Source organism: Podarcis cretensis (genome assembly GCF_951804945.1).
Source record: "Podarcis cretensis genome assembly, chromosome: 5".
NCBI lineage: Eukaryota > Metazoa > Chordata > Lepidosauria > Squamata > Lacertidae > Podarcis > Podarcis cretensis.
The window spans coordinates 15,987,642-16,015,438 of record NC_137174.1 but is presented as its reverse complement, the minus strand read 5'-3'; the positions used below and the strand labels follow the sequence as shown (position 1 = coordinate 16,015,438).

At 45.6% G+C, this 27,797-nt stretch overlaps 3 protein-coding genes and 1 long non-coding RNA gene across 8 annotated transcripts in view; 3 read left to right on the top strand and 1 right to left on the bottom strand.

Moving 5' to 3' along the window:
* LOC307215791 (dual specificity protein phosphatase 13A-like) overlaps positions 1–27,797 on the top strand; it is a 75,731-nt gene that overhangs the window by 5,468 nt on the left and 42,466 nt on the right. The gene's annotated exons all lie outside the window — the stretch shown is intronic.
* LOC307215784 (dual specificity protein phosphatase 13A-like) lies at positions 232–10,663 on the top strand. Its single transcript, XM_079975509.1, has 3 exons — positions 232–467; positions 9,237–9,454; positions 10,194–10,663. Exons 1-3 carry the CDS (start codon positions 289–291, stop codon positions 10,403–10,405), a joined length of 609 nt encoding a protein of 202 aa, XP_079831635.1. The 5' UTR covers positions 232–288; the 3' UTR covers positions 10,406–10,663.
* Positions 10,635–24,252, bottom strand: LOC307215818. Of its 2 annotated transcripts, XR_013838639.1 has the most exons (4): positions 24,110–24,252; positions 22,631–22,757; positions 11,092–12,383; positions 10,635–10,709 (listed from the first exon to the last, which is right to left on the bottom strand). It is a non-coding gene; the product is annotated as an uncharacterized lncRNA (long non-coding RNA). The 2 variants fall into 2 exon arrangements; XR_013838640.1 differs by lacking the exons at positions 22,631–22,757; positions 24,110–24,252 and adding an exon at positions 14,702–14,816.
* LOC307215787 (dual specificity protein phosphatase 13B-like) lies at positions 14,811–27,797 on the top strand. 4 transcript variants are annotated; one of them, XM_079975516.1, is made up of 6 exons: positions 15,578–15,997; positions 17,556–17,807; positions 19,020–19,177; positions 19,292–19,497; positions 21,389–21,609; positions 24,234–27,797. In XM_079975516.1, exons 4-6 carry the CDS (start codon positions 19,337–19,339, stop codon positions 24,443–24,445), a joined length of 594 nt encoding a protein of 197 aa, XP_079831642.1. In that variant the 5' UTR covers positions 15,578–15,997; positions 17,556–17,807; positions 19,020–19,177; positions 19,292–19,336; the 3' UTR covers positions 24,446–27,797. The 4 variants fall into 4 exon arrangements, with proteins under 4 accessions (XP_079831641.1, XP_079831642.1, XP_079831643.1 ...); XM_079975515.1 differs by lacking the exons at positions 15,578–15,997; positions 19,020–19,177 and adding an exon at positions 14,811–14,902; XM_079975517.1 differs by lacking the exons at positions 17,556–17,807; positions 19,020–19,177 and adding an exon at positions 17,368–17,523.

Here is a 27,797-nt window from a genome sequence, read left to right as displayed (position 1 = left end):
CCCTTTGAAATCTATGATTCTACGATCTTCCACCACAATCTTCAGAGGAGTACATAATAATATAATTCAACTCAAAACAACTATTTTTTCCCTTTTAGAGGAAAAAGAGGGTGTTGATCTCCACTCGTGCTTATTGCATTTTGGGCTGCCGTGTCAGCAAAGGCTGTTCCCACATTAGGCATGGGGGTGGGCAGGGGACGAAAAGGAGACATCTCTCAAGAGGCACACCTGCTTCTCCCTGTCAAACGTCGAAAGGTAACTGGAGCTTATTGGGGCTCTGCAACGACCATGTATCATCGCATGACAGCAGATGACCCATTCCCAAAGACAATCGCCTCCTTTTGCAAAATGAACAGCCGCAGATCCGCCTCACCCTCCGTCAAAGAGTTGGAGCATGTGATGGACAGCTGCAGGATGGAATTAAATGAGATAGATGAAGTGTGGCCCAACCTTTATATAGGCAACATGTAAGTGTGACCCGGAACGAAGTCGCGGCTTCAGCGTAGGGTAAAAGGAAGGTACTGTACAGCAGTGTAATGTTATAACCAATGAATTCACATTGCTAACGGAGGACAGATCTGTGCACGCTGAAGTTAAAGTCTAAAAAGAGTTTCCCTTGTTTTTCTCTGTCGTTCAACATGGGTGGGAATTCCTGGACAACCTTCATAACAGAAAGCACATTACAAAAATCTGTATATTACTGGGGCAGGAACAGCACAGATAGTCCTATCACAGAGACACAAGATAATATATTATGTGCTAAAACTAAAAATCTAAATTCTAGCAAAGGAACCCACTTTCTTTGCCCAGAATACCTATCCTATCTACACCCAAGTGACGCAAACCACCCTCTGCATTTGGGGTGCCCAGGATGTTCTGTGTTAGATACAGAATTTTTTAAAAAAGAATTTACAGTTGGGTGAGAACAAGGTGTGATTTCCAGACAAGTGGAGAAAGATGCAAGGAATGTAGACAAGGTATTCAAACTGAGAAATCTGCGGACGAGTGAGGTAGCCTAGCAGAGTACAGAAATTCCAGTGGCTACTGAAACCTTATACTGGTGAATTTAAAATGCACGTCTTCAAGAAACATGAGTGGTGATGGACTTTCTAAATTGAAGGTTGAGTTTCTCAGAAACCCTAGCTGTGGGCCTGGTTACAGATTGTATGTCTGAATATTCGATTGATTAGTTATGTGTTTATGCACCAAGAATTTGCTGCTCTATCCATATGCAATTTACAAATACAACTCCTATTGTTTTATCCTGCTCTGTATTTTGAAAGTATAATCCTCTGGAGTGATTATCTGCATTTTACATTGGCAAATATACGGTGGATTAATTATACAGTTAGCATGCGCTTGTCAACCTTTGGTGCATAAAAAAATCAGATCTGAACCCTGAGGTAGGAAATGGCATAGAGTATACTGTGCTCAACTGATCCCAACCTCTGCTCTTGAAAGGGATATGCAACCACTAGACTGAGCCTCTGTTTTCAAGGAAAGATGATAGAGAGTTAAATGATTTAGATATCTGCAAGAAGTCACATGGCTGAAGTCAGAAGTTCTGAGAAGCAAACACACTATTGTCCAGTCCCGTCATGGCAACTGGCACATGTCATAATGTATCATTCTAAATTCCAGTGCAGATGGATTTATCACTAATATTTCAGTTGACCTGAAGCCTACAGAAACTAAAGGGTAACTAAAGTCGTCCGCAAAAAAATAACATTCCGTGTTCTTGCAAATTGGATACGGTGTCATGTGACCGTAAGTTCTCCAAGTTACATTATCCCCTACCAAATTGTCTGGGTTGAGCAATCCTATACTCGCCGTTATCACAGAAATGCCACTGCTGCGTGCCCGTCTTCTCTGACGCCCACTCAACCCAGGATGGGAAGCCAGAGTCACCAATCAGCCACATGGTGAGCCAAAATGCAAGCAGCAAATGACTTTGGAATGATCAGAGCACTTCCCCAACAGCCCCGTCCAACACTGCAAAACATACCGTATTTTTCGCTCTATAGGACGCACCCTACCATAGGACGCACCTTGTTTTAGAGGGGGAGAACAAGAAAAAAAAAATCTCCCCTTATCTGCTCAGTGCCCCTTCAGCAAAGCGGCAGGAGAAACAGAGCCCCTTCCATTTCTCCTCCCGCTTGGCTAAAGGGGCGCTGCACAGCTTTCCCTCTCTGCCTAAGTCAGAAGAGTCTTGCTCTCCCGGCTTCAGCAAAAGGAACCTGAAGCCTCCAGAGCGCAGCGGGAACTCGCGCTGTGCTCCAGAGGCTTCAGGCGGCTATCTTTGAAACCTGGAGAGCGAGAGGGGTCGGTGCACACCGACCCCTCTCGCTCTCCAGGCTTCAGCGAAAGCAACGAAAGCCTCCAGAGCGCGGAGGGAGCTCTCCCTCTGAGCTTCGGAGGCTTCGTGTTGCTATCGCTGAAGCCAAGGAGCCTGCATTTCCCCTTAATTTTGCACACACATTTCCCCTTAATTTTGGGAGGGGGAAAAGTGCATCCTATAGAGCGAAAAATACGGTACTCAATGATACTACCAAGCCCCCACTCCATCAGCTAGTATAGTACTTGACAGGACATGGAGCTGGGAATCTGGAGACAATATTTCAAGCTCCAACAGTGGAAAGGAGACCTGTTAGGGCCCAAAAAGGGGGAACACCTGGCACTCAAACCTCTGCTGCAGATGCCACAGAGGAGCTCCCTTATCACTCAACTGCAGCAACATACACATATTCATAGAATCATAGAATCATAGAATCATAGAGTTGGAAGAGACCACAAGGGCCATCGAGTCCAACCCCCTGCCAAGCAGGAAACACCATCAGAGCACTCCTGACATATGGTTATGGTTGTCAAGCCTCTGCTTAAAGACCTCCAAAGAAGGAGACTCCACCACACTCCTTGGCAGCAAATTCCACTGTCGAACAGCTCTTACTGTCAGGAAGTTCTTCCTAATGTTTAGGTGGAATCTTCTTTCTTGTAGTTTGGATCCATTGCTCCGTGTCCGCTTCTCTGGAGCAGCAGAAAACAACCTTTCTCCCTCCTCTATGTGACATCCTTTTATATATTTGAACATGGCTATCATATCACCCCTTAACATGCCCAGCTCCCTTAGCCATTCCTCATAAGGCATCGTTTCCAGGCCTTTGACCATTTTGGTTGCCCTCCTCTGGACACGTTCCAGTTTGTCAGTGTCCTTCTTGAACTGTGGTGCCCAGAACTGGACACAGTACTCCAGGTGAGGTCTGACCAGAGCAGAATACAGTGGCACTATTACTTCCCTTGATCTAGATGCTATACTCCTATTGATGCAGCCCAGAATTGCATTGGCTTTTTTAGCTGCCGCCTCACACTGTTGGCTCATGTCAAGGTTGTGGTCAACCAGGACTCCTAGATCCTTTTCACATGTACTGCTCTCAAGCCAGGTGTCACCCATCTTGTATTTGTGCCTCTCATTTTTTTTGCCCAAGTGCAATACTTTACATTTCTCCCTGTTAAAATTCATCTTGTTTGTTTTGGCCCAGTTCTCTAATCTGTCAAGGTCGTTTTGAAGTGTGATCCTGTCCTCTGGGGTGTTAGCCACCCCTCTCAGTTTGGTGTCATCTGCAAATTTGATCAGGATGCCCTTGAGTCCATCATCCAAGTCATTGATAAAGATGTTGAATAAGACGGGGCCCAAGACAGAACCCTGTGGCACCCCACTAGTCACTCTTCTCCAGGATGAAGAGGAACCATGGATGAGCACCCTTTGGGTTCGGTCAGTCAGCCAGTTACAAATCCACTGAGTGGTAGCATAGTCAAGTCTGCATTTTACCAGCTTCTTTACAAGAATATCATGGGGCACCTTGTCAAATGCCTTGCTGAAATCAAGGTAGGCTACATCCACTGCGTTCCCTTCATCTACCAGGCTTGTAATTCTGTCAAAAAACGAGATCAGGTTAGTCTGACATGACTTATTTTTCAGAAATCCATGCTGACTATTGGTGATCACAGTATTCCTTTCTAGGTGCTCACAGACTGTTTGCTTAATGATCTGCTCCAGAATCTTCCCTGGTATTGATGTCAGACTGACTGGGCGGTAATTATTTGGGTCCTCTCTTTCCCCCTTTTTGAAAATAGGGACAACATATGCCCTCCTCCAGTCTGCCGGGACTTCGCCTGTTCTTCAGGAATTCTCAAAGATGACTGCCAGTGGTTCTGAGATCACATCTGCCAGTTCTTTTAATACTCTTGGATGCAGTTCATCTGGCCCTGGAGACTTGAATACATCTAAACTAGCCAAGTATTCTTGTACTATCTCCTTAGTTATTCTGGGCTGTGTTTCCTCTGCTGAATCATTTGCTCCAAATTCTTCAGGTCGGGCATTGTTTTCTTTATCGGAGAAGACTGAGGCAAAGAAGGCATTGAGGAGTTCAGCCCTTTCTGTGTCCTCTGTTTGCATTTCACCATCTTCTCCTCTGACATATTGTCATGGCACATTAGTTTCCTATGCCCCAGTCCCATAGAATTGCAAACGTTGGAACTGGGAAGGCACCCCGAGGGTCATCTAGTCCAACCCCCAGCAATGCAGGAATTCTGCCCACATCATTTGGCTCCATTGTCGGTCACTTCCTGTTACTAGCTGCTAACAGCATATTTTGTATAAAGCTGTGCTATTTAAGAAGTCAATGCAGTGCATGCTATTGGTCAAAACGTCTCATAAGTGAGCAGCAATAATTCATTAGGACCACATGTTCCAAGCTTGCTAAATAAATCATCCAGATTCCTCCGATATTTGCCGCCTCAGCCTCTTATCGGAAAGAAGAGTTATACCCTGTCACCGAACCTTTCCCTTTGCATGCTCCTAGACTATTTAATTCATCTGACCATTTAAAAGCTGGTGCTGGCCAGCATTCAAACAAATCCAGTGTTTGGTTTTTTTTTAAATAAGCTACTGAGCTAGACTCCATTAGTTTATCAACTAAAGGAACTCAGACTTGGTATAGATCTGGAGTAATTGTCCCATTTTAGGGAGTTTATACTATTTTTGCTATGCTCATTTACAATCAGGTGCGGCCAGTTGCAGAAGAATCACACCCATTCTCTTTGAATCTTGTATTCATATGTATTTTGCATCTGCTACTATCTGTATCTTTCCTTGGCCTTTTGTCATTGTAAAGGGCTTTTCTTGCTGCATTTTCTTGCTGTATATCTTAATCTAATTTGTGTAACTTCCGTTTGCCTCACTGCTTCCCTGTATTTTACAACTGACTTGGACCAAACGCAGACCCTCTAAGTGTCCCTATTTTCCAGGGTTTTCCAGATTTACAGAATCTGTCCCAGTTTCTGATTTATGGAAATATAGAATATAGAAATACTTTATTGTCACTGTACCACTTGTTTACAGTGAGATTAAACGAGCCCCCCCTCCCCCCCCACAATCTCTCAGTCCTTGTTACACTCTGTGTGCTGTCATCCGACCACCAACTCCGAACGTCAGCTGCAATGTTGCTGTCTTCCATTCAGCAGCCTCATGGCCCACAGGTAGAAACTGTTCTTTAACCTGTTGGTGCAGCTTATCATGCTTCTATATCTCCTGCCCGAGGGCAGGAGATTAAAAAGGTGCTGGCCAGGGTGTGAGTCATCCCTGAGAATGTTCCTCGCTCTTCTGAGGCAACGGTCTCCTGCAATAACAACTAGCGGACTCAAGGGACAGCCCATGATATCGTGTGCTGTCTTCACCACCCTCTGTAGGGACTTTCTGCCCATGGCTGTCAAACCAGCGTACCACACCGTAATACAGTATGAGAGAACACTTTCTATTGTGGACAGATAGAAGGAAAGCATCAGTTGATTTGATCCCGGAATGTCCTGCTTTTCCTTAAAAGGTAAAGGTAAAGGTACCCCTGCCCGTACGGGCCAGTCTTGACAGACTCTGGGGTTGTGCGCCCATCTCACTTAAGAGGCCAGGGGCCAGCGCTGTCCGGAGACACTTCCGGGTCACGTGGCCAGCGTGACATCGCTGCTCTGGCGAGCCAGAGCCGCACACGGAAACGCCGTTTACCTTCCCGCTGGTAAGCGGTCCCTATTTATCTACTTGCACCCGGAGGTGCTTTCGAACTGCTAGGTTGGCAGGCGCTGGGACCGAGCAGTGGGAGCGCACCCCGCCGCAGGGATTCGAACCGCCGACCTTTCGATCGGCAAGTCCTAGGCGCTGAGGCTTTAACCCACAGCGCCACCTGCGTCCCTGCTTTTCCTTAGGACGTCCCTATTTTCATCAGATAAATGTTGGAGGGTATGTAAACAGCAATTGTGTTTTCCGTGAATTGCCGTTCGTTCCAATTCAGCGGTAAAAAGTGTGTTTTCCAGGGGAAATCAGCAGAACAATTGCAAAACTGCTCAGCCCACGTCTAGAAAGGATGGGACAAAGGGGAAACTGCTATCTAAGACCAACCGTTTTCAGCATCTGAAAAAAGAACCTCTAACTACAAATGCTTCTGTCTCAATAAATCTTATTAGTGTTTACGAAGCTGCAGGACTCTCATAAGTTGCAACAAAACTGCCTCACTGGAATATGTCAGTATTAATTTATGAAATGTAGATTCTGATTCAGTGATTCATACTACTCTAGGCAGATCTGCCTTATTGGAATTTGATCCTACCCTACACTCTATTTAAACTTTCCCTGACATTATCAATAGGACAGAAAGAGATGCTGAAAGCACAACCCTTTCGGATCAGCGGCAATCATTTTGAAATAAGTACCGGATGAGATCCTGCTAGGGGAAGCTTACGCAATCCACTGGATTGTCGTAACATCAGGACCGTACCCTGTCCATATGTTCAAGGAGCCACAAATGAAAGGAAGCTTTCCTTGTTATGGAAATAAAATAACAAATCCAAACAGCGATTCTGTTAGTGCAGCCTGTCTTTATTCTGAAGACGTAAACCTAGTATAAAATCGGCACATTTCACATGCAACATCTGTTTCAAAATGAAGGATGGCGACTTTCTGTGTGTGTGCCCTTCCTGTCCAGATGAAAATATGATTACATCTATATGAAAACATTATCCACAGCCCTCGGCCCGTTCATCTGTGCCAAGTGCAGCTCGGCAGCAGTTCACAGCAGGACACAGAGAATGCCCTGTGCTAATGATACCACATGGTGATATCTGTGCCCTTCGAATGTGATTGTCCATACTGGAGGAGGTTTATCCAGATAAGCGGTTCAAAGTGTGCCCTCTATTGCATCAGCCTTTACAGGAAAATCCTGCAAATCTCGATTAAGAGACCATTGTGCTATATACAAAAGATCCATCACAGGCTTCCGAAGAAGTTGATGCCCAGATAACTTAACATGGTTTTCTTGCCCTTTATGATTTCAGAGGGGGAAAGTCCAGTCACAGTTTCTCAGCCTAACCTACCTCACAAGGTTGTTGTGAGGCGACTATGGGGTGCGGCGCTCATCTCGCTTCAGGCTGAGGAAGCCGGTGTTTGTCCAAAGACAGCTTTCCGGCTCATGTGGCCAGAATGACTAAACCACTTCTGGTGCAACGGGACACTATGATGGAAACCAGAGCGCACGGAAATGCTGTTTACCTTCCTGCTACAGTGGGACCTATTTATCTACTCACACTAGTGTGCTTTCAAACTGCTAGGTTGGCAGGAGCTGAGAGAGAGCAACGGGAGCTCACCCCATCGCAGGGATTCAAACTGCTGACCTTCCTGATCGGCAAGCCCAAGAGGCTCAGTGGCTTAGACCACAGCGCCACCCACGTCCCATGTGAGGATAACATGTATGGAAGAACCACATACGCCACACTTAGAACGTGGGACCAAAACATCAGGAGAAGCACTTAGAAAAAATATTGGTTAGGGGCAAGGAATTCATGTTTCAGAGGCGTACCTAAATAGCAGTTTTCTAAACAGGTATCTGAAAGTAGGCAGGGATGATTCTTACCAAGCCTCTGCTGGCAGGCAGTTCCACAGGACAGGGCCTGCCACAGGAAAGACTTGGCCCACCAGACCTCAGAAAAAATGAAGATGCAGCTTTGGGTCTGGGAGCTGTGGCAATAATGATAATGATAATGATATTTTTCTAGGAATTTGAAGTGGGATTAGCAGCTGCGTTGCCTGCTGAAAGAAATGCATATGCACTCACTATGCTCTTCTTACATATTTGTTTAAATAAATAAATCAATAATCAATATCCAACACTTTCTCGTTCATCGGAAACTAAGCCCTGTATTACTGTTTGCACTATGATAAGATGAGCCAGTGTGGCATAATGGATTGATGTGTTTTTGGTTTTGGTTTTATAATTTTTGTTAAATTTCTGTTTTACATTTTAGAATATTCACTTAAACAACCTTAAAATATCAATGACTTCCCTTCCTCTCTTTCCGTGGTTCATTTTGCACAACATAAATCCTTGCATATTTTACATAAACCATTCAGTATTCCATTATTACATCCACCAAAACTTATTTACACTGTTGAATTTATCTTAATGCTGCCAGCGTTTTCAAATAGACATAATTTCCCCCCATATATTCAATAAACATTTCCCAATCTTCTCTAAACGTATGTTCTTCTTGCTCTCTTATTCTATATGTTAGATCTGCAAGCTGTGCATATTCCATCAGTTTAAGTTGCCTTCTTCTTGTAATGGTGAGAGTGTTGGACCTGGGAGATCAGGCTTCAAATCCCCACTCAGCCATGTAGCCCACTGGGCGACCTTGGGCCAGTCACCATCTCTTAGCTTAACCTCACAGGGTTATTGTGAGGGTGAATTGGGGAGGAGGAGAACCCTGTAAGTCACCTTGAGATGCTTGGACGATAAAGATGGTATAAAGGTAAAGGGACCCCAGACCATTCGGTCCAGTTGTGACCGACTCTGGGGTTGCGGCGCTCATCTCGCTTTATTGACTGAGCCGCTTCTGGTGAACCAGAGCAGTGCACGGAAACGCCATTTACCTTCCCGCCGGACTGGTACCTATTTATCTACTTGCACTTTGACGTGCTTCCGAACTGCTAGGTTGGCAGGAGCAGGGACCGAGCAATGGGAGCTCATCCCATCACAGGGATTCAAACCACCGACCTTCTGATCAGCAAGTCCCAGGCTCTGTGGTTTAACCCACAGCACCACCCGCGTCCCAAAGATGGTACATAAATGTAATAAATAAATAAGGGCATGGGATTCATTTCTGCTCACCTGCTCACTTTCATATCTGTTTCCCGGCAGCACGGCGGCACACAACAAGGAAGAGCTAAGGAAACGGGGTATCACTCACATACTGAATGCGGCACACGCTGCCTGGGGAAGCAAAGGAAACCAAACGTTCTACGGACCAGAGTTCCATTACTATGGAATAGCAGCAGAAGACTCCCCAGACTTTGACCTCAGCGTACATTTCCGCCCTGCCTCCAAATTCATCACCAAAGCCCTAAGTGTACCAAACGGTGAGTGCCTTGGGATGGAGCAATAGAGAAGTTTCTGAAAAGTTGCTGATGGAGAACAGCAACAACCAGGAAAAGGTAGACAGAACATTTTACAAGGACAGGAAGAAACACTATGGTCAGAATAATTGCCACACACAGGAAGAGCAAGGATATAGTTTGAGCGCCTCCCTTGTAGTTTTCTAAATCATTTAATGTGTCAACACAAATAGAAGTTATTAATATTGCCGTTGTTGTATAAGGGATTATTATTTTGACCAGAATGTAATTGAAATTAATAAGACTTTGGAATGCAGACGTAATCATCAAACCATCCATTCTAGCATGCGGGGGGGCACCTAAATTATATAATTTGGTATTTGAACGACTGGTATTCGTAATTGTATTATAAATTGGCATTGTTATAATTAAGCTATTATTGGACTGTAATTGAAAACTAATAAAAAAATTATTATCAAACGGTGAGTGCCTGCCCTGGTGGAACTGCTGCACTGATGTTTTAGGTATTAGCAGCAGCATAGCATGGGATGCTGGTGTCCGGGGCAGACAAGCAACCATTTTGAGATAGGTCAGACGGAGAGACAGAGTGAATGAGTGGCCCAAGGTCACCCAGTGAGCTTCAGAGCCACTTGACAATTTGGATTGCTTTAATACAAATTAGGAACCCCAAAAATCCCCTACTGGAGGAGCTCAAAGGAGTTCCCAGTTGCTCTCTTCTTAAATCATTTCATCTCCGTTCCAGGAAAGATCTTGGTCCACTGCATTCTAGGCAGAAGCAGATCAGCAGCCCTGGTTCTGGCTTACCTCATGATCTGTCAGAATTTCTCCCTGGCTGACGCCGTTGGAAAGGTCCTGCAGAATCGAGCCATCTCCCCGAACCAAGGGTTCCTGAAACAGCTGCAAGACTTAGATCTGGAGCTACGGTACAAGATCAGGCTATGTCAGCTTGTGTAACGTGAAGAAGAAAGCAAAACGACAAAGTGACAACATCTGACAGAGAACTTGGTTTCCGCTGCCAATCTCAGCAATTAAGCCTGAGGCTGTGTTATTTATCTTGACAGGAATTTCGAATGCTTAGTTTGGAGCGGACCTTGACATGTAGAACATCTAGATGCTGGTTAGGCACTTGAATTTTCTGGCTCTCTTTAAGGGAGATTGAATTTGAAGCTTATAAGATTGAGAAGGGCCCACAGTGCCCCCATAGAGCATCTCACATGCAGCTTTCAGATTTTTCAGAGTGCTCACATATAGCATTTCACTAATCCCGGCTTATAAGGGACGCAGGTGGCGCTGTGGGTAAAACCTCAGCGCCTAGGACTTGCCGATCGCATGGTCGGCGATTCGAATCCCTGCGGCGGGCTGAGCTCCCATCTTTCGGTCCCAGCTCCTGCCCACCTAGCAGTTCGAAAGTACCCTTAAGTGCAAGTAGATAAATAGGTACCACTTTCTAGCGGGAAGGTAAATGGTGTTTCCGTGTGCTGCTCTGGTGCTGGCTCGCCAGAGCAGCTTCGGCACGCTGGCCACGTGACCTGGAAGTGTCTCCGGACAGCGCTGGCTCCCGGCCTCTTAAGTGAGATGAGCGCACAACCCTAGAGTCAGACATGACTGGCCCGTACGGGCAGGGGTACCTTTACCTTTACCTAATCCCGGTTTACAACAATTTTGCAAAGATAAGTCATTATATTTAGATAGAAATGTATAAGATTCAGGTGGTGGTCGTGTTGGTCTGAAGCAGTCGAAACATATATATATATATATAAAATTGTCCAGTAGCACCTTAGAGACCAACTAAGTTTGTTCTTGGTAAAAGCTTTCATGTTGCTACTGGACAATTTTTTTAATGTATAAGATTGTAAGGAGCTTTTTGAACCCTAACCATTACTACTGGAAACCCCTTTGAGCTGAATTAATAGTTATCTTAAAAACGGGAATGCATTTAGATCTCAAATTGTAATGTGTTACTGGGGTTGGATTTTTTTTTTTAATGCACAAAATTATAATCATAAATAAATAACAGTAAAAATGTGCACCCCACCACCGAGACCATTCCATTGTAACTATCCAACCTCCCAAAATTTCAACACCTCTTGCGGTGGTTTTACCGCCTTTCCGTTTTAACAGTACAAATTCTACAAACACCTTCCATACCTCCTCAAAATCATTTGAGGATTCCCCATCTTACCTTAATGGCACAAGTTAATTTATCATTAATAGCAATATCCCACACCTCTTTATACCATTCTTCCATTTTCTATTTTCCTTGCCCCTTCCACTTCCTAGCTAAAGCAATTCGTGCAGCGGTCAATAAATTTGTGAGCAAGTTCTTCACAGCCTGTGAACCTTCCACCTCATCGTAAATTGATAATAATGCTACCTCTGGACTTTCGCCCAGCTTTCACCCAGTAATTTCTGTTATCTCCTTAAACACTTTTTGCAAAAAATAAAATAAAAAATGTACATATTTACACCCCCACCACACGTGAACATAATTCCTGGTTTCCTGGCATCCCCTCCAACATAACACCGAATATTCCTTGTTTATTTGATTTAATCTGACTGGTGTTAAATACTGGGGAAATACAGGGCTGGTCTTTCCATGAGGTAGTGAGGTGGCCACCTCAGGTGGCATCATTAAGATGACAGAGCTGTGGGTGTTGGGCAGCCTGCGTTGTGCCACCAAAGGCTAGGCACACATTCGTGGCTTAAAAGGCAGCGAGTTCATTTCCCCCTAGTGCATTTCAAGTTGCATTTGCACTTGCTGCAAACACACAAAAGAGCAGACAGGAAAGTCTTCATCCAAGGCACATTACCTGCCTGGTTTTGCTGTGCCTGGCACTGTCCCCTGTCCCAGTTGCTCCAGGAACATATCTCCTGGGAGGAAATGGCTGCTTTGGATGCCTTCCTTTTCTGGCGCATCGAAAGGGAACTCCTTCTGGATCAAGATAAGGGAATGTCAGGGACCGTGCTGAGGAGGGCTGCACTGAGGAGGAAAGGTGGGAACCTCCCCCTGCTCCTGCTCCTGCTCCTGGATCTTCCCAGGAGCAAAAGGACAGTATAGCTTTGGAACAGTGGTTTGCAGAGGGGCATAGTTCAGAAGGCAGAAGCTGGGAAATACTGGATGGGGAACAGCTAGGAGAAGAAACACTGGGAGAGAGAGGGTTAACAGATTCATTGTCTCTGGACAGCATTCCTCCACTCTCCCCAAGGTCAAGAAGAGCTGAGAAAGTGGCAGAACAGAAAGCACAGAAAGCACAGAGGGTACAAGCTCAGATTTCAACATGTAGAAGTAACGTGGATTAATAGGGACTTAAGGGGGTGTGATCCTTAACTGGGAGCACCGCCACACTAGGAGATGGGTTCTTTGTTCTCTCGCTGTGATTATTAAAGTTTCTAACTGGTAAGAAGACTCCTTTTCCTTTGTTCTGCTTATCTACTGCCACGGGAGGGAGGAAGCTGATTCCCTGAAGCCTGACAGGGAATATGTGATGGCAAATTTTGGATAGGGACTTCTGGTTTGCAGGAGAAAGGAGCCTAAAGCGCGGTGGCAGAAAGTTCTTTGCCCTATTGATCAAACACAGCTCCAATTCATTCCTGTAGGCTTTTGGCCGTAAGTCTTTGGATTTTTTGAAATATCAGTGGGCATATAGGTGCCCTGAACCTGTTGCACAGTGCAGTCTGATGCACACCACAACTGATGTTTGGCATTGTAAATATCTCCGCTCTGTATCACTGTGGCCCAGAGCAGCTAGAACATTTCAAAACCACTACAGAATTAGTAGTACCCCGGCATCCTCCTTTTACTACAGGTGCGAAAAGCCATTGCCTAGGGAGAAGTTATCCTCTTTACTTTCAAGGCTAAAGGATCGTTTAACATTCATCAAAACCCCAGACGCTATTGTGAGATGCTTCGTCTTGTCTGTCAGAGACTTTTCCCTGCCTGGATTTTTTCAGGCTGGGAAACTTTATTAACAACATTAATATTTAGTAAGCAACGTTTATATGGCACCCAGAAACAGTGTTCTCCAGCTGGCTAACACCGATGAAACATTAAGATATTGTATATTAATAATCGCAGAACAATAAAAGCAATAAACAAGTCCCATCATGAGCAAAACAGCAAATAGACTCAGATTTAAGAAAATGGCCTCAGCATTACCCATGTATAAGACACCCCTAATTTGACATAATCTAGTAGGAAAAAACCTAGTCTTAGACATGGAAAAATATGGCATATTTGAGTCTATTGTTCTTATGAATTGGACTTTTCCAGCTTTGGGAGACTTCATAATCCAAAAAGGATTTTGACAATGTCTGCCAGATCACCCCTGCCCTACAACCTAGCTGGCACTACTCAAAGAACTCTTTAAAAAGCAACAACAACGCCCTGTTTATTGTTCATTTACAAGCACTAGAGAACTCTTAAAAGATTTGCAAGAAGATAAGGGCAAATGACTTTGCTGCAGTGACATCTCTTGCCTGCTCTTTTGAAAATACCGTATTTTTCGCCCTATAGGACGCACTTTTTCCCCTCCAAAAATGAAGGGGAAATCTGTGTGCATCCTATGGGGCGAATGCAGGCTTTCGCTGAAGCTTGGAGAGCGAGAGGGGTCACTTCAGGAAGCTATCAGCAAGCCTGGGGAGCCCGCGGGAGTTCCCGCAGGGCTCCCTAGGCTGCGGATAGCAGCCTGCCGCCCGGAGCGCGCTGAAGCAGAACGCCCCGCGCTTCGGGCAGATATCTGCAGCCTAGGGAGCCCTGCGGGAGTTCCCACAGGGCTGCCTAGGCTGCGGATAGCAGCCTGCTGCCCGGAGCGCGCTGAAGCAGAGTGCCCCGCGCTTCGGGCAGATATCCTTTTCTCCTCTAAAAACTACGGTAGGTGCGTTTTTAAAAGCTCGGGCTTCTCCCACGGCTGGGGGGGGGAATAAATTTTTTTTTCTTTATTCCCCCCCCCCCCAAAAAAAAAAAAAATTAGGTGTGTCCTATGGGCTGGTGCATCCTATAGGGCGAAAAATACGGTACTTGTATTAAAAAATCCCACAACGTTAAAGACCTGCTTTCTTGATAAGGTTTTACGGAGGCCCCAGTCGTCTCACGGACTATTGACCAGTACACCACTAATCCGCTGCTACCGACCAGGTCCTCCCTGGTAAATCACTTAGTCTCAGTCAGGTTCTCACATTAACAAAGAAGAGTGTAGTTTATTTCAGACACAAACAAACTTTAACTGCATTCCAAACATTGTTACTCTTTACTTTCTTAGTCTTATTTTATCCTGTCTCTGTCTCTTCTACCTCCCCTCACACAAGAACCCACTGCCCTAAGTGTCTCTCTATTTCCAACTGCCTGCCAACTGCATTTCCAACTGCCTTTCCCAACCAACCAACCCACTAAAACCAACCAACTAACCACCAACAACTCTAACAAAACCTCAAGCTAAGCCCTTTTATAAACAGGTAGGCTCCGCCTTCGGCTTTCCTATTGGTCTACATTTTTAACTGTTTCTCTCTCCCCTGTTCAAACATTTTCAAATGAACGGGCAAACGCCACAGCCTTCTCACTGATTAAAAAGTTTTAAAATCAAGCCATTTGCTCAAAACAGCATTGCACTAAAAAAGAGAGAAAAGCAAATGAACAAAGAGTATGATGAGAACTCATGGCTTTTAAAGCTGCCTGCCAATTCTGTGTCTGAGTCATGCTTTCTCTGCCCATGAACTGTTCACAATTTCCCTGCCACACCACCCAAGCCATGCTCTCCCTCCACCACACCCATGTATTTGCCAGCTCTGTGGTGGCCTCCAAGCAAACACGATACGCCAGTTTTTAGTTCGGCCATCTGAGTCATTTGCAGTGCCTGCCATTAGTCACCTTTAGATAGACATGGGTGGGGATGTAGTCACTCAGCACACATAGGGTGCAGCCAAAGAAAGAGTAACGTCTAGGAAATAGCAGGGGGATTAGGGTGGATCTGGCACCCATCTTAACACTCTAAATTCATGACATTACAGTGTTAAGGATAGGAAACACAGAGAGATACAGAAAAATAAACTGAAGTCATATTTCTTTTAGTCCATACGGTTAAACAGTAAATGCAGAAGTTTTATAGTGGTCCAATTAAATCTACGAATCCACAGAATGGGCTTCACAGCAAATGAAAGTTCAAGAATGACCAGGACCCACAGAATTCTATCTTTCGTCGGGTACTGTAATTCTAATTTTCAAAACTCTGTTGATCTTACCTACATATTAACAATGAACAGGGACACTCAACAAGGGAGGCCATGCTATCAGTGTTGAAATTGGGGAATTATTGTTGTATGCGAGAGCAGCCATTTCAGTTATTGCTTCCTCTCATTTCTTATGCGGTTGCAGAGCAACATCTAGTGGCCAAAATGCAATCCCTAGCATCTGTTCTCCACGGCTGCCTTGTAAAATGAAATATTTTTAGGCAATGACAAGGCACTGGCAAAGCCTTATGGGATGGGGGGAAGGGGCAGAGAGAAGAGGCCGTCAAATTTGAGATGGTCTTGAACAGCTCAGCGCATGACGCAGTAAGTCTGTCTCCTTTAAGAGTGTGGACTGGGGGACCTGGTTTAAATCTCTAGTCAATTGGGCAATATTTAGGCAAGCCACTCTCTCCCTGCCTCAGCCCCTCTTCGGCAGCATGGGGATATTCGTATTGGCCTAATTTACCATTCTGATAAGTACCCTTACCATATGCTTTCAATCAGTCCAGGCCAAGTAGTTCGACTTCACTGTGCTCAACCATAAGTGACTTGCCAGGAGAACATGGGTCGAGATGGCCACATGCAGGAGGAAAAATTTATCACTGAAGACCAGGGGTTGGCTTGTTAAGGATTCACACTCTTCAGACATCGGATGATGCTTAGGAAGACTAGACTGGCAAGCTGCTTCCTTGAAGCTCACTCAAGTGACAACTTTCCTCAAAGAACGTGGGTAGCGCTGTGGGTTACCTAGGACTTGCTGATCGGAAGGTTGGCGGTTCAAATCCCTGCGACAGGGTGAGCTCCCGTTGCTCGGTCCCTGCTCCTGCCAACCTAGCAGTTCAAAAGCACGTCAAAGTGCAAGTAGATAAATAGGTATCGCTCCGGCAGGAAGGTAAACGGCATTTCCGTGCGCTGCTCTGGTTTGCCAGAAGCGGCTTAGTCATGCTGGCCACATGACCCGGAAGCTGTACACTGGGTTCCTCGGCCAATAAAGTGAGATGAGCGCTGCAACCCCAGTCAGTCACGACTGTCGGGGTCCCTTTACCTTTACTTTTACTAGTTAAGATTTTTTTTATAAAAAAAAAGGTAAAGGACCCCTGGATGGTTAAGTCCAGTCCAAGGTGACTATGGGGTGTGGCGTTCATCTCGCTTTCAGGCCAAGGGAGCCGGCGTTTGTCCACAGACAGCTTTCCGGGTCATGTGGCCAGCATGACTAAACTGCTTCTGACACATCAGGACACCGTGACGGACACCAGAGTGCACAGAAATGCTGTTTACCTTCCTGCCACAGCAGTACCTATTTATCTACTTGCACTGGTGTGCTTTCAAATTGCTAGGTTGGCAGGAGCTGGGACAGAACAACGGGAGCTCACCCCGTTGCAGGGATTCGAACCGCCAACCTTCCAATCGGCAAGCCCAAGAGGCTCAGTGGTTTAGACCACAGCGCCACCAGCATCCTACATGTTATGGGTGGATTACAACATTTGGTAGGTACGCGCGCTTGAGACGACGCGCAAACGCATGCACAAAAACCATACTGCAAAAGGTAATCTGGCGTCAGCGATCCACTTTTTCTGTTAATAGCCTTTGTATTTTAGTAGCAGTGCAGAAGGCCATTTTGCAAGGAGCTCTCTTTTAACCTTCTGCAATGCCAAGAAATACTTGCTGAAATTATTTTGCTAACTCAGTGATAGGATGCTGAGAGGCTGGCCCAATCCTGCTCTGTCTACGGATAGGAAGCCCTGGGGAGCACCTCTGCCACAAGCCTCATTCCGGCTTGAATTTTCATAATCTTCAGTCGCCTGCAGCTGGTGTAATCTCACCCTGAAACTCCTGCAGTTACCCAGAAGGTATTGTTTCCCTCTTTCTCCTCCAATTACAGGATGCAAAGCGGCCCACGCTGCTTGAAGCGAGGCTTAAAACCGCAAGCACTTAAAATAACAGAGTATCAGCAACTTAATCCACAAGCTCGCAGAGAAGGCGCGCTGTTTATCCCCGTGTTGGAGGTCGGCGACTAAGAAAAGAAACAGAGCGAGGAGGAGAAGGAAGGCCGGGAACACATCACTCACAAGGAAGCCCAGAAGAGAGTCCAAGGAACTTGTAGAAAGAAGACAGAATAATAAGTCACAAAGAGGTACAATGGTAACAAGAAGGGAGTTATGCCCACCACCTTGAAAGAGGCAGTGGTACACTGGATCCAGAGGTTTTGGGAAACTACCGTCCAGTCTCTAATATTGCTTTCATGGTTGTAGAAAGTCAGCTGCAGGTATGCTTGGAGAGAATCTAGGTCTCTTCCAGCCTGGTATCAGGCCCAGTAATGGCCTTGGTCTCCCGGATTGATAATCTCTATAGGGAGAGAGACAGGGGTGTGTGTGATCTTGTTGATTCTTCTTGCCCTCTCAAGAAGACACACCATTGACCATGGTGTTCCACTGGAGCGACTGAAGGAACTGGTAGTCAATGGCGCTTCTTAAAGCGGTTCTGCTCCTACCTGCATCGTCAGTCTCAGGGGGCCATTGCTTGGCTCATGGCTTTTGGGCTGTGGGGTCCCACAAAGGTCCACTCTGTTTCCTATGCTATTTAATGTCTGTATCAAAGTGTTGGGAGCTGCCATCTGGGGATTTGAAGCATGGTGTCATCCGCATGCTGTCGATACGCAGGTTTATCTCTCCATTCCACTGGAAACAGAAGAGGCTGTGAAGGTGTTGCACAGGTGCCTTGGGCAGTGATGGAATGACCGGAGGGCTCAATAAACAGAGGCTGAACCCAGATAGGGCAGAAGTGCTGTGAGTGGGTGGTTCATGTGTCTGGGAATTTAGGTGCACATCCTACTCTGAGAGAGGTTATGCTCCCCTCGAAGAATCCAGTTCATAATCTGGGAGCACACCTGGATTCAAACTTTTCACTTTTCTGTAATAGGAGTGCTTCATGGCCAACTTACGCCTATTGAGGATATTCAGCAAGCCAGCAGTGAAATGGGATTGAGGATTGGAGTGATCATTCTGTGATAATTATGGCAGTGGACAAAGCTGTATTGTAACTTTTGAATATATTATTATTATTATTATTATTATTATTATTACAGTGGTACCTCGGGTTACATACGCTTCAGGTTACATACGCTTCAGGTTACAGACTCCGCTAACCCAGAAATATTACCTCAGGTTAAGAACTTTGCTTCAGGATGAGAACAGAAATTGGACTTTGGCGGCGCGGCAGCAGCAGGAGGCCCCATTAGCAAAAGTGGTGCTTCAGGTTAAGAACAGTTTCAGGTTAATAACGGACCTCCGGAACAAATTAAGTACTTAACCCGAGGTACCACTGTATTATTATTATTAAAAAATAGGCTAGTTGACCAATCACAGCCATTTCTGAACCAGGTTGCCTGACCTCAGGTGTCCATGCTCTTTTCCTGCTTGGACTACTGGAATACACTCTACCGGGGACTGCCCTTGAAGACAGGCTCCTATTCATGTGGAGGAAGCCTAAAAGGCCATTAACTTGGTATAAACAAGCTTCCAAATTGCCCCCCTTAAAAATAAACGCACCCCCCCCCCCGTGGGAACCTTGGTTTTAAACAAAGTTTTTAACCCCCCGTCTCTCTCTCATTTCCCAAAGGCCATTTTAGTTACATCTGAAGCTCATGAAAGCACAAAAGCAGGTATGAGCCATGCTGGAAACGGCTCCTCCAAGAATCAAAACTCGGAAAGTCGAAGCCGTTATGAGACACCAGCACTTTCTGAATTGCAGAGGCTAGTTTGGAGCAGAGGAGGATCTGACAACCACGTGGATCAAGTGTGGCCAAACCTCTACCTTGGAGACGCGTAAGGAAATGGAAGGATTGCATCTTGTTACTTACCAGTCATAAGGAGAGCAGAAGATTAAAAATCCTATAAAATAGCAGCAAACAAATTGGGATCTCAACATCCAAATCCCATAAAATAGACTAGTATAAACTGGTTCTGTAAACCAACTTTCTATCAGAAATATGGACAAATTAAAACCGATATAACCTTTAAATGCTCATTTGAAAAGGGAAAAACACAGATCAACCTAAGTACAACTAAAATATAATATTACAATCAAATACAATTAAAATATACAGTGGTACCTCTGGTTATGAACTTAATCCGTTCCGGAGGTCCGTTCTTAACCTGAAACGGTTCTTAACCTGAGGCACTTTAGCTAATGGGGCCTCCCGCTGCCGCTGCACGATTTCTGTTCTCATCCTGAGGTAAAGTTCTTAACTCAAGGTGCTACTTCCAGGTTAGCGGAGTCTGTAACCCAAAGTGTTTGTAACCCAAAGTGTTTGTAACCCAAGGTGTTTGCAACCCGAGGTACCACTGTAAAATTACTTTACATAAAACTATTACATTTTGTGGAATTTAAATGTTCAGATCCCAAATTGTTTGCACACACATACATCGTCCCTCCACTGCCAAGGAAAACCTCTTTTGCTCTCTGTCGCAGACACATACATGTCCTTTGGGAAGCAGGTGAGAGGACTCTAGGACCCTGTCTGAACTCTCATGCCTCCTTCCCCAAATCCAGCAAACTCAGTGCCTGAGCACCCTTTGTGTACCCCTAAATCTGCCCCTGTTGGCCTCAAATATTTTACTGCATTAGGGGGGCTGTAGGGACCCAGGCACCTCAGAGTTGGTAGCCCTCCCAAGTGTCCCTATTTTCCAGGGACAGTCCCAGATTTACAGAAGCCACCCCGGTTTCAGATTTGACCCTGGAATGTTTCACTTTTCCTTAGGACATCCCTATTTTCAATGGATAAATGTTGGAGGGTATGAGGCGAGTAAGGGCAATGTAATAGTAATAGTAGTAATAATAATAATATATTTATACCCCACTCAGTTTCCCCAGTCAATTTGGCCCAATTTTACCAATTGGGCCAAGGGCTACATTGTATAGAAACCATCAATTTCAGATGTGCAAAGACTTTATTAAATACTTGGGTATAATGATTTCATCAGATATAGACCAAATTGTAAAATTAAATTTGAATCAAATTATAAATGAGATTTCTTTTGCTATTGAAAGGTGGGGACCTCTAAACCTTTCCCTTTTGGGGAAAGGTTAATGTCCTCAAAATGAATATTGTTCCAAAGCTTTTATACATTCTTAGAGGATTACCAATACATATTCCCAAATCTTACTTCTAAAAAATAAATCAACTATTTAGATCGTGCCTATGGGCCACCAAAAATATCACTACATAAAATGCAACTTCCAACTAAGGAAGGTGGCTTTGGTCTCCCAAATTTGGAATTATACTTCTTGCAGTGAGGGAACTGCCAGAAGACCCTCAGAGCTGGACCTCAGTGTCCAGGCTGAACGATAGGGGTGGAGACGCTCCTTCAGGTATACTGGGCCAAGGCCATTTAGGGCTTTAAAGTTCAGCACCAACACTTTGAATTGTGAACGTAACACAGAGAGACCTGTAGTCCAAAAGAAAGAGGGAGAACAGAAATTATTCCTCCAACTGCATGGCAAGGGAGAGAAGCCCTAAAACTGATTCTGCCTGACAGAGCAGGTTGTAAGGAGCCATGGTCCGGTAAACAGGGACTGTGCTATGAATTAGAGATAAGACGCAGGTGCTCATTGCTTCTTGCTTCCTTGAGGCTCAAGAGGCCTCTTAAATAAGCCCATGTCAACACGGAACAGGAGCAGCCACAGCCGCAGCAACCCTTTATCATCTTTTGACAGATGGGCAGCTCGAAGCAAAGCCATTCTGCAGAGCCTCGGCATCACCCACATCCTCAACGCAGCAGACGGGCCATACAACATCAACACAGGCGCTCGATATTACAGAGACCTGCCAATCGAGTACTACGGGGTGCAGGCATTTGACGACACCTCGTTTGATATCAGCGTCTTCTTCCAGGATGCTGCGAATTTCATCCACAATGCCTTGAAGGCTACAGGAGGTAAGAGGGAGATAGAGGGAGGAGAAACGGCCTTCGAGATGCGAGAGGCACTCGGTTGCCAGCTGCGTGGGCCCAAAGCTGCTGCTGTTCCCTTTAATCTTGCCGCATTTAGCAAAGGGCTTAAAGCTACTTAAGGATGCTTTGCTTAATTGGTCTTTCTTGCTCAGGGATGGGCTTCCCCATACTAGATCTCCAGGAAAGGAGGAGGAGTGGCACATGTGGGGTTGTCACTCTTTGAGGAACCTCTTCCTATGTGTTTGATGGCAGCTTAGCACTGGAGCAGGTGAAACTTTTCCTAGGGTAGTGATAGTGGCATGGAAAGCGTTGCTTGATTAATTTCTCTGTGTTTGGCCAAAGTTGAAGGTGCAGAAGCAGGGCTAGTTTGGAAAAAAGCAGGAAGTTATTCCCATCTCCCAAATCCTATATAAAAAGTTATTGGGCTATATCATTCAGTCTGATAATTTTTAAAGTTGATTAACCACCTATCTTCTCATTGGCCAAAGTTGTACATAAACATGCATAACTCAAGCATCTTGTTGTAGGGATGCGGGTGGCGCTGTGGTCTAAACCACTGAGCCTCTTGGGCTTGCCAATCAGAAGGTTGGCGGTTCAAATCCACAGGATGGGGTGAGCTCCCATTGCTCTGTCCCAGCAGTTCAAAAGCACGCCAGTGCAAGTAGATAAATACGTACCGCTGTGGTGAGAAGGTAAACAGCGTTTCCGTGCGCTCTGGTTTCCGTCACAGTGTTCCGTTGCACCAGAAGCAGTTTAGTCATGCTGGCCACATGACCGAGAAAACTGTCTGTTGACAAATGCTGGCTCCCTCGGCCTGAAGCAAGATGAGCACCGCAACCCATAGTCACCTTTGACTGGACTTTGACTGGACTTAACCGTCCAGGTGTCCTTTACCTTGATCTTTACCTTCTCATTGGCCAATGCTGACTTTACATAAACATGTGTAACTCGTGTCTCATTGTAGATGTCTTTTTATAATAACCCAATGCAGGGCTTTTAAGCTCACCACCAGTACATAGAATTAGCAGAAGGAACTGCATCTCATCATTGGCCCTGGGTGTTGTATAGAGTCTCGTTCTGCCTCCGTCATGGACTCTTCAATGGTTTTCCAGGGTATCTTCAGACAGGTGTACCTTCAGGGAGAGAAATCCTTCCCACAGTTACTACTGCATGTCAAGGCCCCGAGGCCTCCCCCTTTATGTTGAATAATTGCATATGGACACCGTATACTGTATGAGGTTAATGGGCAAAATTTAGACCACAACTTTATTGGTTACAGAATGTGAGTGGTATTGGCTTAGGCATCAGAATTGAACCGACTATATCTGACTCGCGCCCACCATACAGGAAGTCTCACAAGGGTTAAACCACCAGTAGGGGAGCCCTGTTTATGTACACCAATTTGGAGCTCCCCCAGGGTCACTGGAAGGTCGTGCCATGGCCCTAGCCTCCACCCGGGCTTCGGACAGGAACCATGACCCCCTGGATTCCTTTAACGGATTATCCTTTAAAATGGAGGGGCAGGTGATGGCCACACCTCCCCTCCCCCAAACCAGGCTTTACCAATGCCTAACTGCCAAACCCTACAAAAGTTGGGATGATTGCTACAAGGTAGGCGAAAACCAAATGGCCAGTGCCAATTTGCCAAGTGGAAAAATTCCTCCAGGCCCCTCAACAGCGACCAACCGAAGTCCATAGCAAGGCCAATACGACAAAAACCATGAAAAGAGGGCGAACCAGAAGGGAGATCCCCTGTGTGGGTGTAAGGTTCTGCTTGTGCTGAGGCACACCTCGCACCCGGCATGCCACAGCGTGCCAAGGAGCCTTGCACCCATGCTCCACAAACATGTGGCCTCTTGGCTAGCAAACAGGGTTTTCCCCCTGACCATTTGTCCTCTCACAGATTTGGTTACTAGACATAACGCTTGGCTGGAGCATGACCAGGGACACAGATGAAATCAAGTATCGGGGAACATTTTAGGGAAACACCTGCTAACACGTCTATTTGATAACGCTGGAAATGTGCTTAGACGGAACTACGTCATGTTCAGAGTGGTTTCACTGCTGTTTCCAATTGTTGACTTCTGTTAATAAAAGGAGCCTCTGCACAGCTAGGCGGCAGCTTGCTTGGAGCATGCTTACCAGCTTGCTCCTGCACCGCTCACCTGCAGCCAACCTCCTGTCATCCTCCGTTATTCCTACACCCTGGCTGTGCAGCTGCTTTAAAAGGAGTAAGCCACGCCCCCCAGCTGACCGGTTTGGCCGGCCGGGGGTAGTGATGTGGCCGGGGTCTCCCTGATGGGACAGGGGGCTGGCCCAACCTCTGCTGTGTGTGGAGGCCACGTGGCCTGTCCGCAGTATTGGACCAAATTTTGGGAGCCCTGAAGCTTGAATGTCTTAAACAATGTTATTTTTCTAGAAAAAGAGGTGCTAGAACTCACAATGAACACCTTCCTTGTTCTCTTATAATGGCAATGGCACTCACCTGAGAGGAGCCGGAACTGAGTTGCAATGAGTTCCGGCTGGGGTGGGGTGGTGAGGGAAGCGCTGGTCTTAACCTTCTATGTTCCACATCAGTTAAATGCTGTTCTTTTGTTATTTCTCTGCAGGCAAGGTATTTGTCCATTGTGCCATGGGGTTAAGCCGCTCAGCCACTTTAGTGCTGGCTTATTTGATGATCCATGAAAACATGACACTCGTGGAGGCCTTAAAATCGGTGGATTCAAACCGAGGGATCTGCCCAAACACAGGGTTCCTCATCCAGCTACGAGCCCTGGACATCAGATTAAATAATGAGAAGAGAGGTGCCTTGGCACTCTGAGGAAAACATAGTGATAAAGACAGGCAATGCTGCAGCACCAGTGCTCAATTTGGAATAATTCGGAATAATTTGGAAGCTTTTACTTCAATCCCACACAGCACGCTAGATAGCCAGTGTCTTCATCTTTATCAACGACTTGGATGATGGACTCAAGGGCATCCTGATCAAATTTGCAGATGACACCAAACTGGGAGGGGTGGCTAACACCCCAGAGGACAGGATCACAATTCAAAACGACCTTGACAGATTAGAGAACTGGGCCAAAACAAACAAGATGAATTTTAACAGGGAGAAATGTAAAGTATTGCACTTGGGCAAAAAAAATGAGAGGCACAAATACAAGATGGGTGACACCTGGCTTGAGAGCAGTACATGTGAAAAGGATCTAGGAGTCTTGGTTGACCACAACCTTGACATGAGCCAACAGTGTGACGCGGCAGCTAAAAAAGCCAATGCAATTCTGGGCTGCATCAATAGGAGTATAGCATCTAGATCAAGGGAAGTAATAGTGCCACTGTATTCTGCTCTGGTCAGACCTCACCTGGAGTACTGTGTCCAGTTCTGGGCACCACAGTTCAAGAAGGACACTGACAAACTGGAACGTGTCCAGAGGAGGGCAACCAAAATGGTCAAAGGCCTGGAAACGATGCCTTATGAGGAACGGCTAAGGGAGCTGGGCATGTTTAGCCTGGAGAAGAGGAGGTTAAGGGGTGATATGATAGCCATGTTCAAATATATAAAAGGATGTCACATAGAGGAGGGAGAAAGGTTGTTTTCTGCTGCTCCAGAGAAGGGGACATGGAGCAATGGATCCAAACTACAAGAAAGAAGATTCCACCTAAACATTAGGAAGAACTTCCTGACAGTAAGAGCTGTTCGACAGTGGAATTTGCTGCCAAGGAGTGTGGTGGAGTCTCCTTCTTTGGAGGTCTTTAAGCAAAGGCTTGACAACCATATGTCAGGAGTGCTCTGATGGTGTTTCCTGCTTGGCAGGGGGTTGGACTCGATGGCCCTTGTGGTCTATTCCAACTCTATGATTCTATGATTCCACTTCTAGCTTTGCATGATAAATGATAGAGTACAACATTGGTTTGCTGGACTTAAGTGGGATCACACTGGTTATTTAGGGATGTCATAATTTGAAGAGCGAAAAAGAGGACACATTTGCCGGCACCTGGGGCAAGGGGCAAGGAGTGAGGGAGTGAGGGAGCAGGTGCATTCTACAATGTCCCTTCAAAAAATACAAAAACAAGGACATGGTCCTTTCCTGCATCATGCAAAATTCACACAGTATGTCTATGTTTTGCACTTGGCTGTCTATTACTGCATATGCAACACAAAAAGTAGTCTGTTCCAACCCCACCCCTGGACATTTTGGTAAACTCAAAAAATCCATCCGGACAGAAATTTTACCTCTGAAAAAGAAGACGTCCTGGTAAAAAAGGACGTGCGGCAACCCTAATTTGTATACCACCCTTCATCCGAAGATCACTGGGTGGTTCACAACAGAAAAATACAAAATGAGATCATAAGATACATAATCCAAGCAAAAGCAAACCAATAACCGTCCCCGTCCCACACACCTTTAAAAGGCCATAGAATGGTTATGCCATCATCATTGTCTTTTTGATAGAGGGAGAAGCAGAAAAAGAGGGAGAAAGGCAATAAAAACAGGACATGTGTTGCAGTTAAATATAGGCTGCAGAATGGAGAACTCCACGATTTATTACATAAATATCTTAGCCTTCTTCAGGGGAGCACAAGGTGATTTTGCTGTTCTGTTTTTGCAACTACTCTGGGGGGTTGGTGATGACCCACCAAGCCTTGTGGCTGAAAAAGGAATTTTAACCTAGGTCTACCCAGACCGTTTCCAGCATATTTGCTCCCTGAATGAGGCTAATTCCTTAGCCTCCATCCAAACATGTGATCAAATATGCACAGGCATCGATGTGCTGCAGGTCCCGCCCACATTTTGTCCCCCACCAAATTTGCAAGTTGATGCTGCATCCTGCAAGCATGATACAACTTTGCCCACAATTGTGGTCACCTGTGCTGTGGCTTCATTGCCCTGGCATCTACCCATGTCCAACTTGGTGCCAATATTCTGCATGACCTGCAGCTAAGGATCTCAGCTATGTGCTTTGTGAAGCACTCCTGCACATCTGTCCTGACTCCCCTGGCATTCGGCATCATTGGATAAGCACAGACCCCAGTATTATCACAGATAAATCTAGTGTCGCCTGGGCTCTGTGAGTGCAGCTTTCTCCCGACTGAAGTGCAGAGGACATTTGCAGGGAAACCAAAATGTTTGTTTTCAAAGCTATTGTACTACCAACCTTACTGTATGCTTGTGAAATGTGGACCACTTATAAATGCCATCTCCTCGAAAGATTCCATCAATGGTGTCTCTGAAAAATTTTACACATCACTTAGGAAGACAGGCGAACTAATGCCAGTGTACTGGAAGAAGCAAAGATCACCAGTGTTGAAGCAATGATTCTTCAACATCAACTTCGTTGGACCGATCATGTTGTGCGGATGCCTGATTGTCTTCCAAAGCAACTGCTCTATTCCAAACTTAAAAATGGAAAGCGTAATGCTGGTGGTCAACAAAGGAGGTTTACAGACTCTCCAGGGAAATCTTTAAAAATTAGTATAAACACTGAAAACTGGGAAACGCTGGCCTGTGAGCGCTCCAATGGGAGAACAGCCAAAGGTGTCATGGACTTTGAAGAAGCTTGAACTCAGCACAAAAGGAAGAAATGTGCTAAGAGGAAGGCACATTTGGCACACCCTCACTGTGATCAACTCCCACCTGGAAACCTATGTCCCCACTGTGGAAGGACGTGTGGATCCAGAACAGGCCTCGACAGTAACTTACGGACTCACTGTTAAAACCGTGTTCATGGAAGACAAACTTACTTGGCTACGTGTGATCGTCAAAGAAGATTATCAGAGAGGGAGAAGAAACTTTTTTGACAGAAGCACACAAGGAGCATCTCCCAAGGCCCAAACTCCAGCTTGACAAGCCCTGGAGCTCCCCGGCTCTGCTTTCCTCCTCCTCCTCGCTGTTTACTGCTTGTTCACCTGCTCTCTCCAAGCAAAAGCAGCAGTTGTTGCAGATGAAGAGCTTCCTCTCTTCCCCAGATCTTATCACCCTGGACAGGGATACAGATGAAGGGGCTCAGATTGTGTTTTGCAAACTGGTCAAGCAAAGGTCCAGATCCAACTCATTCAACAGATTCACATGCTAGATATCTGGTTTTCATCCATGCTCATTTTGTTTGAAAAATGTGCAAGTAGGGGGGGTACTTTTATTTCAATAAAAATAGAAAGCTGGACTGAAAGGAAA

Bases quoted from the DNA above. Each gene is read 5' to 3' on its own strand.
- LOC307215787 (XM_079975515.1), top strand. From the start codon at position 19,337: ATGAGCCATGCTGGAAACGGCTCCTCCAAGAATCAAAACTCGGAAAGT. The intron at 19,498-21,388 runs GTAAGGAAATGG...ATCTTTTGACAG, and splicing joins AACCTCTACCTTGGAGACGC to ATGGGCAGCTCGAAGCAAAG. The intron at 21,610-24,233 runs GTAAGAGGGAGA...ATTTCTCTGCAG, and splicing joins TGCCTTGAAGGCTACAGGAG to GCAAGGTATTTGTCCATTGT.
- LOC307215784 (XM_079975509.1), top strand. From the start codon at position 289: ATGTATCATCGCATGACAGCAGATGACCCATTCCCAAAGACAATCGCC. The intron at 468-9,236 runs GTAAGTGTGACC...GTTTCCCGGCAG, and splicing joins AACCTTTATATAGGCAACAT to CACGGCGGCACACAACAAGG. The intron at 9,455-10,193 runs GTGAGTGCCTTG...TCTCCGTTCCAG, and splicing joins AGCCCTAAGTGTACCAAACG to GAAAGATCTTGGTCCACTGC.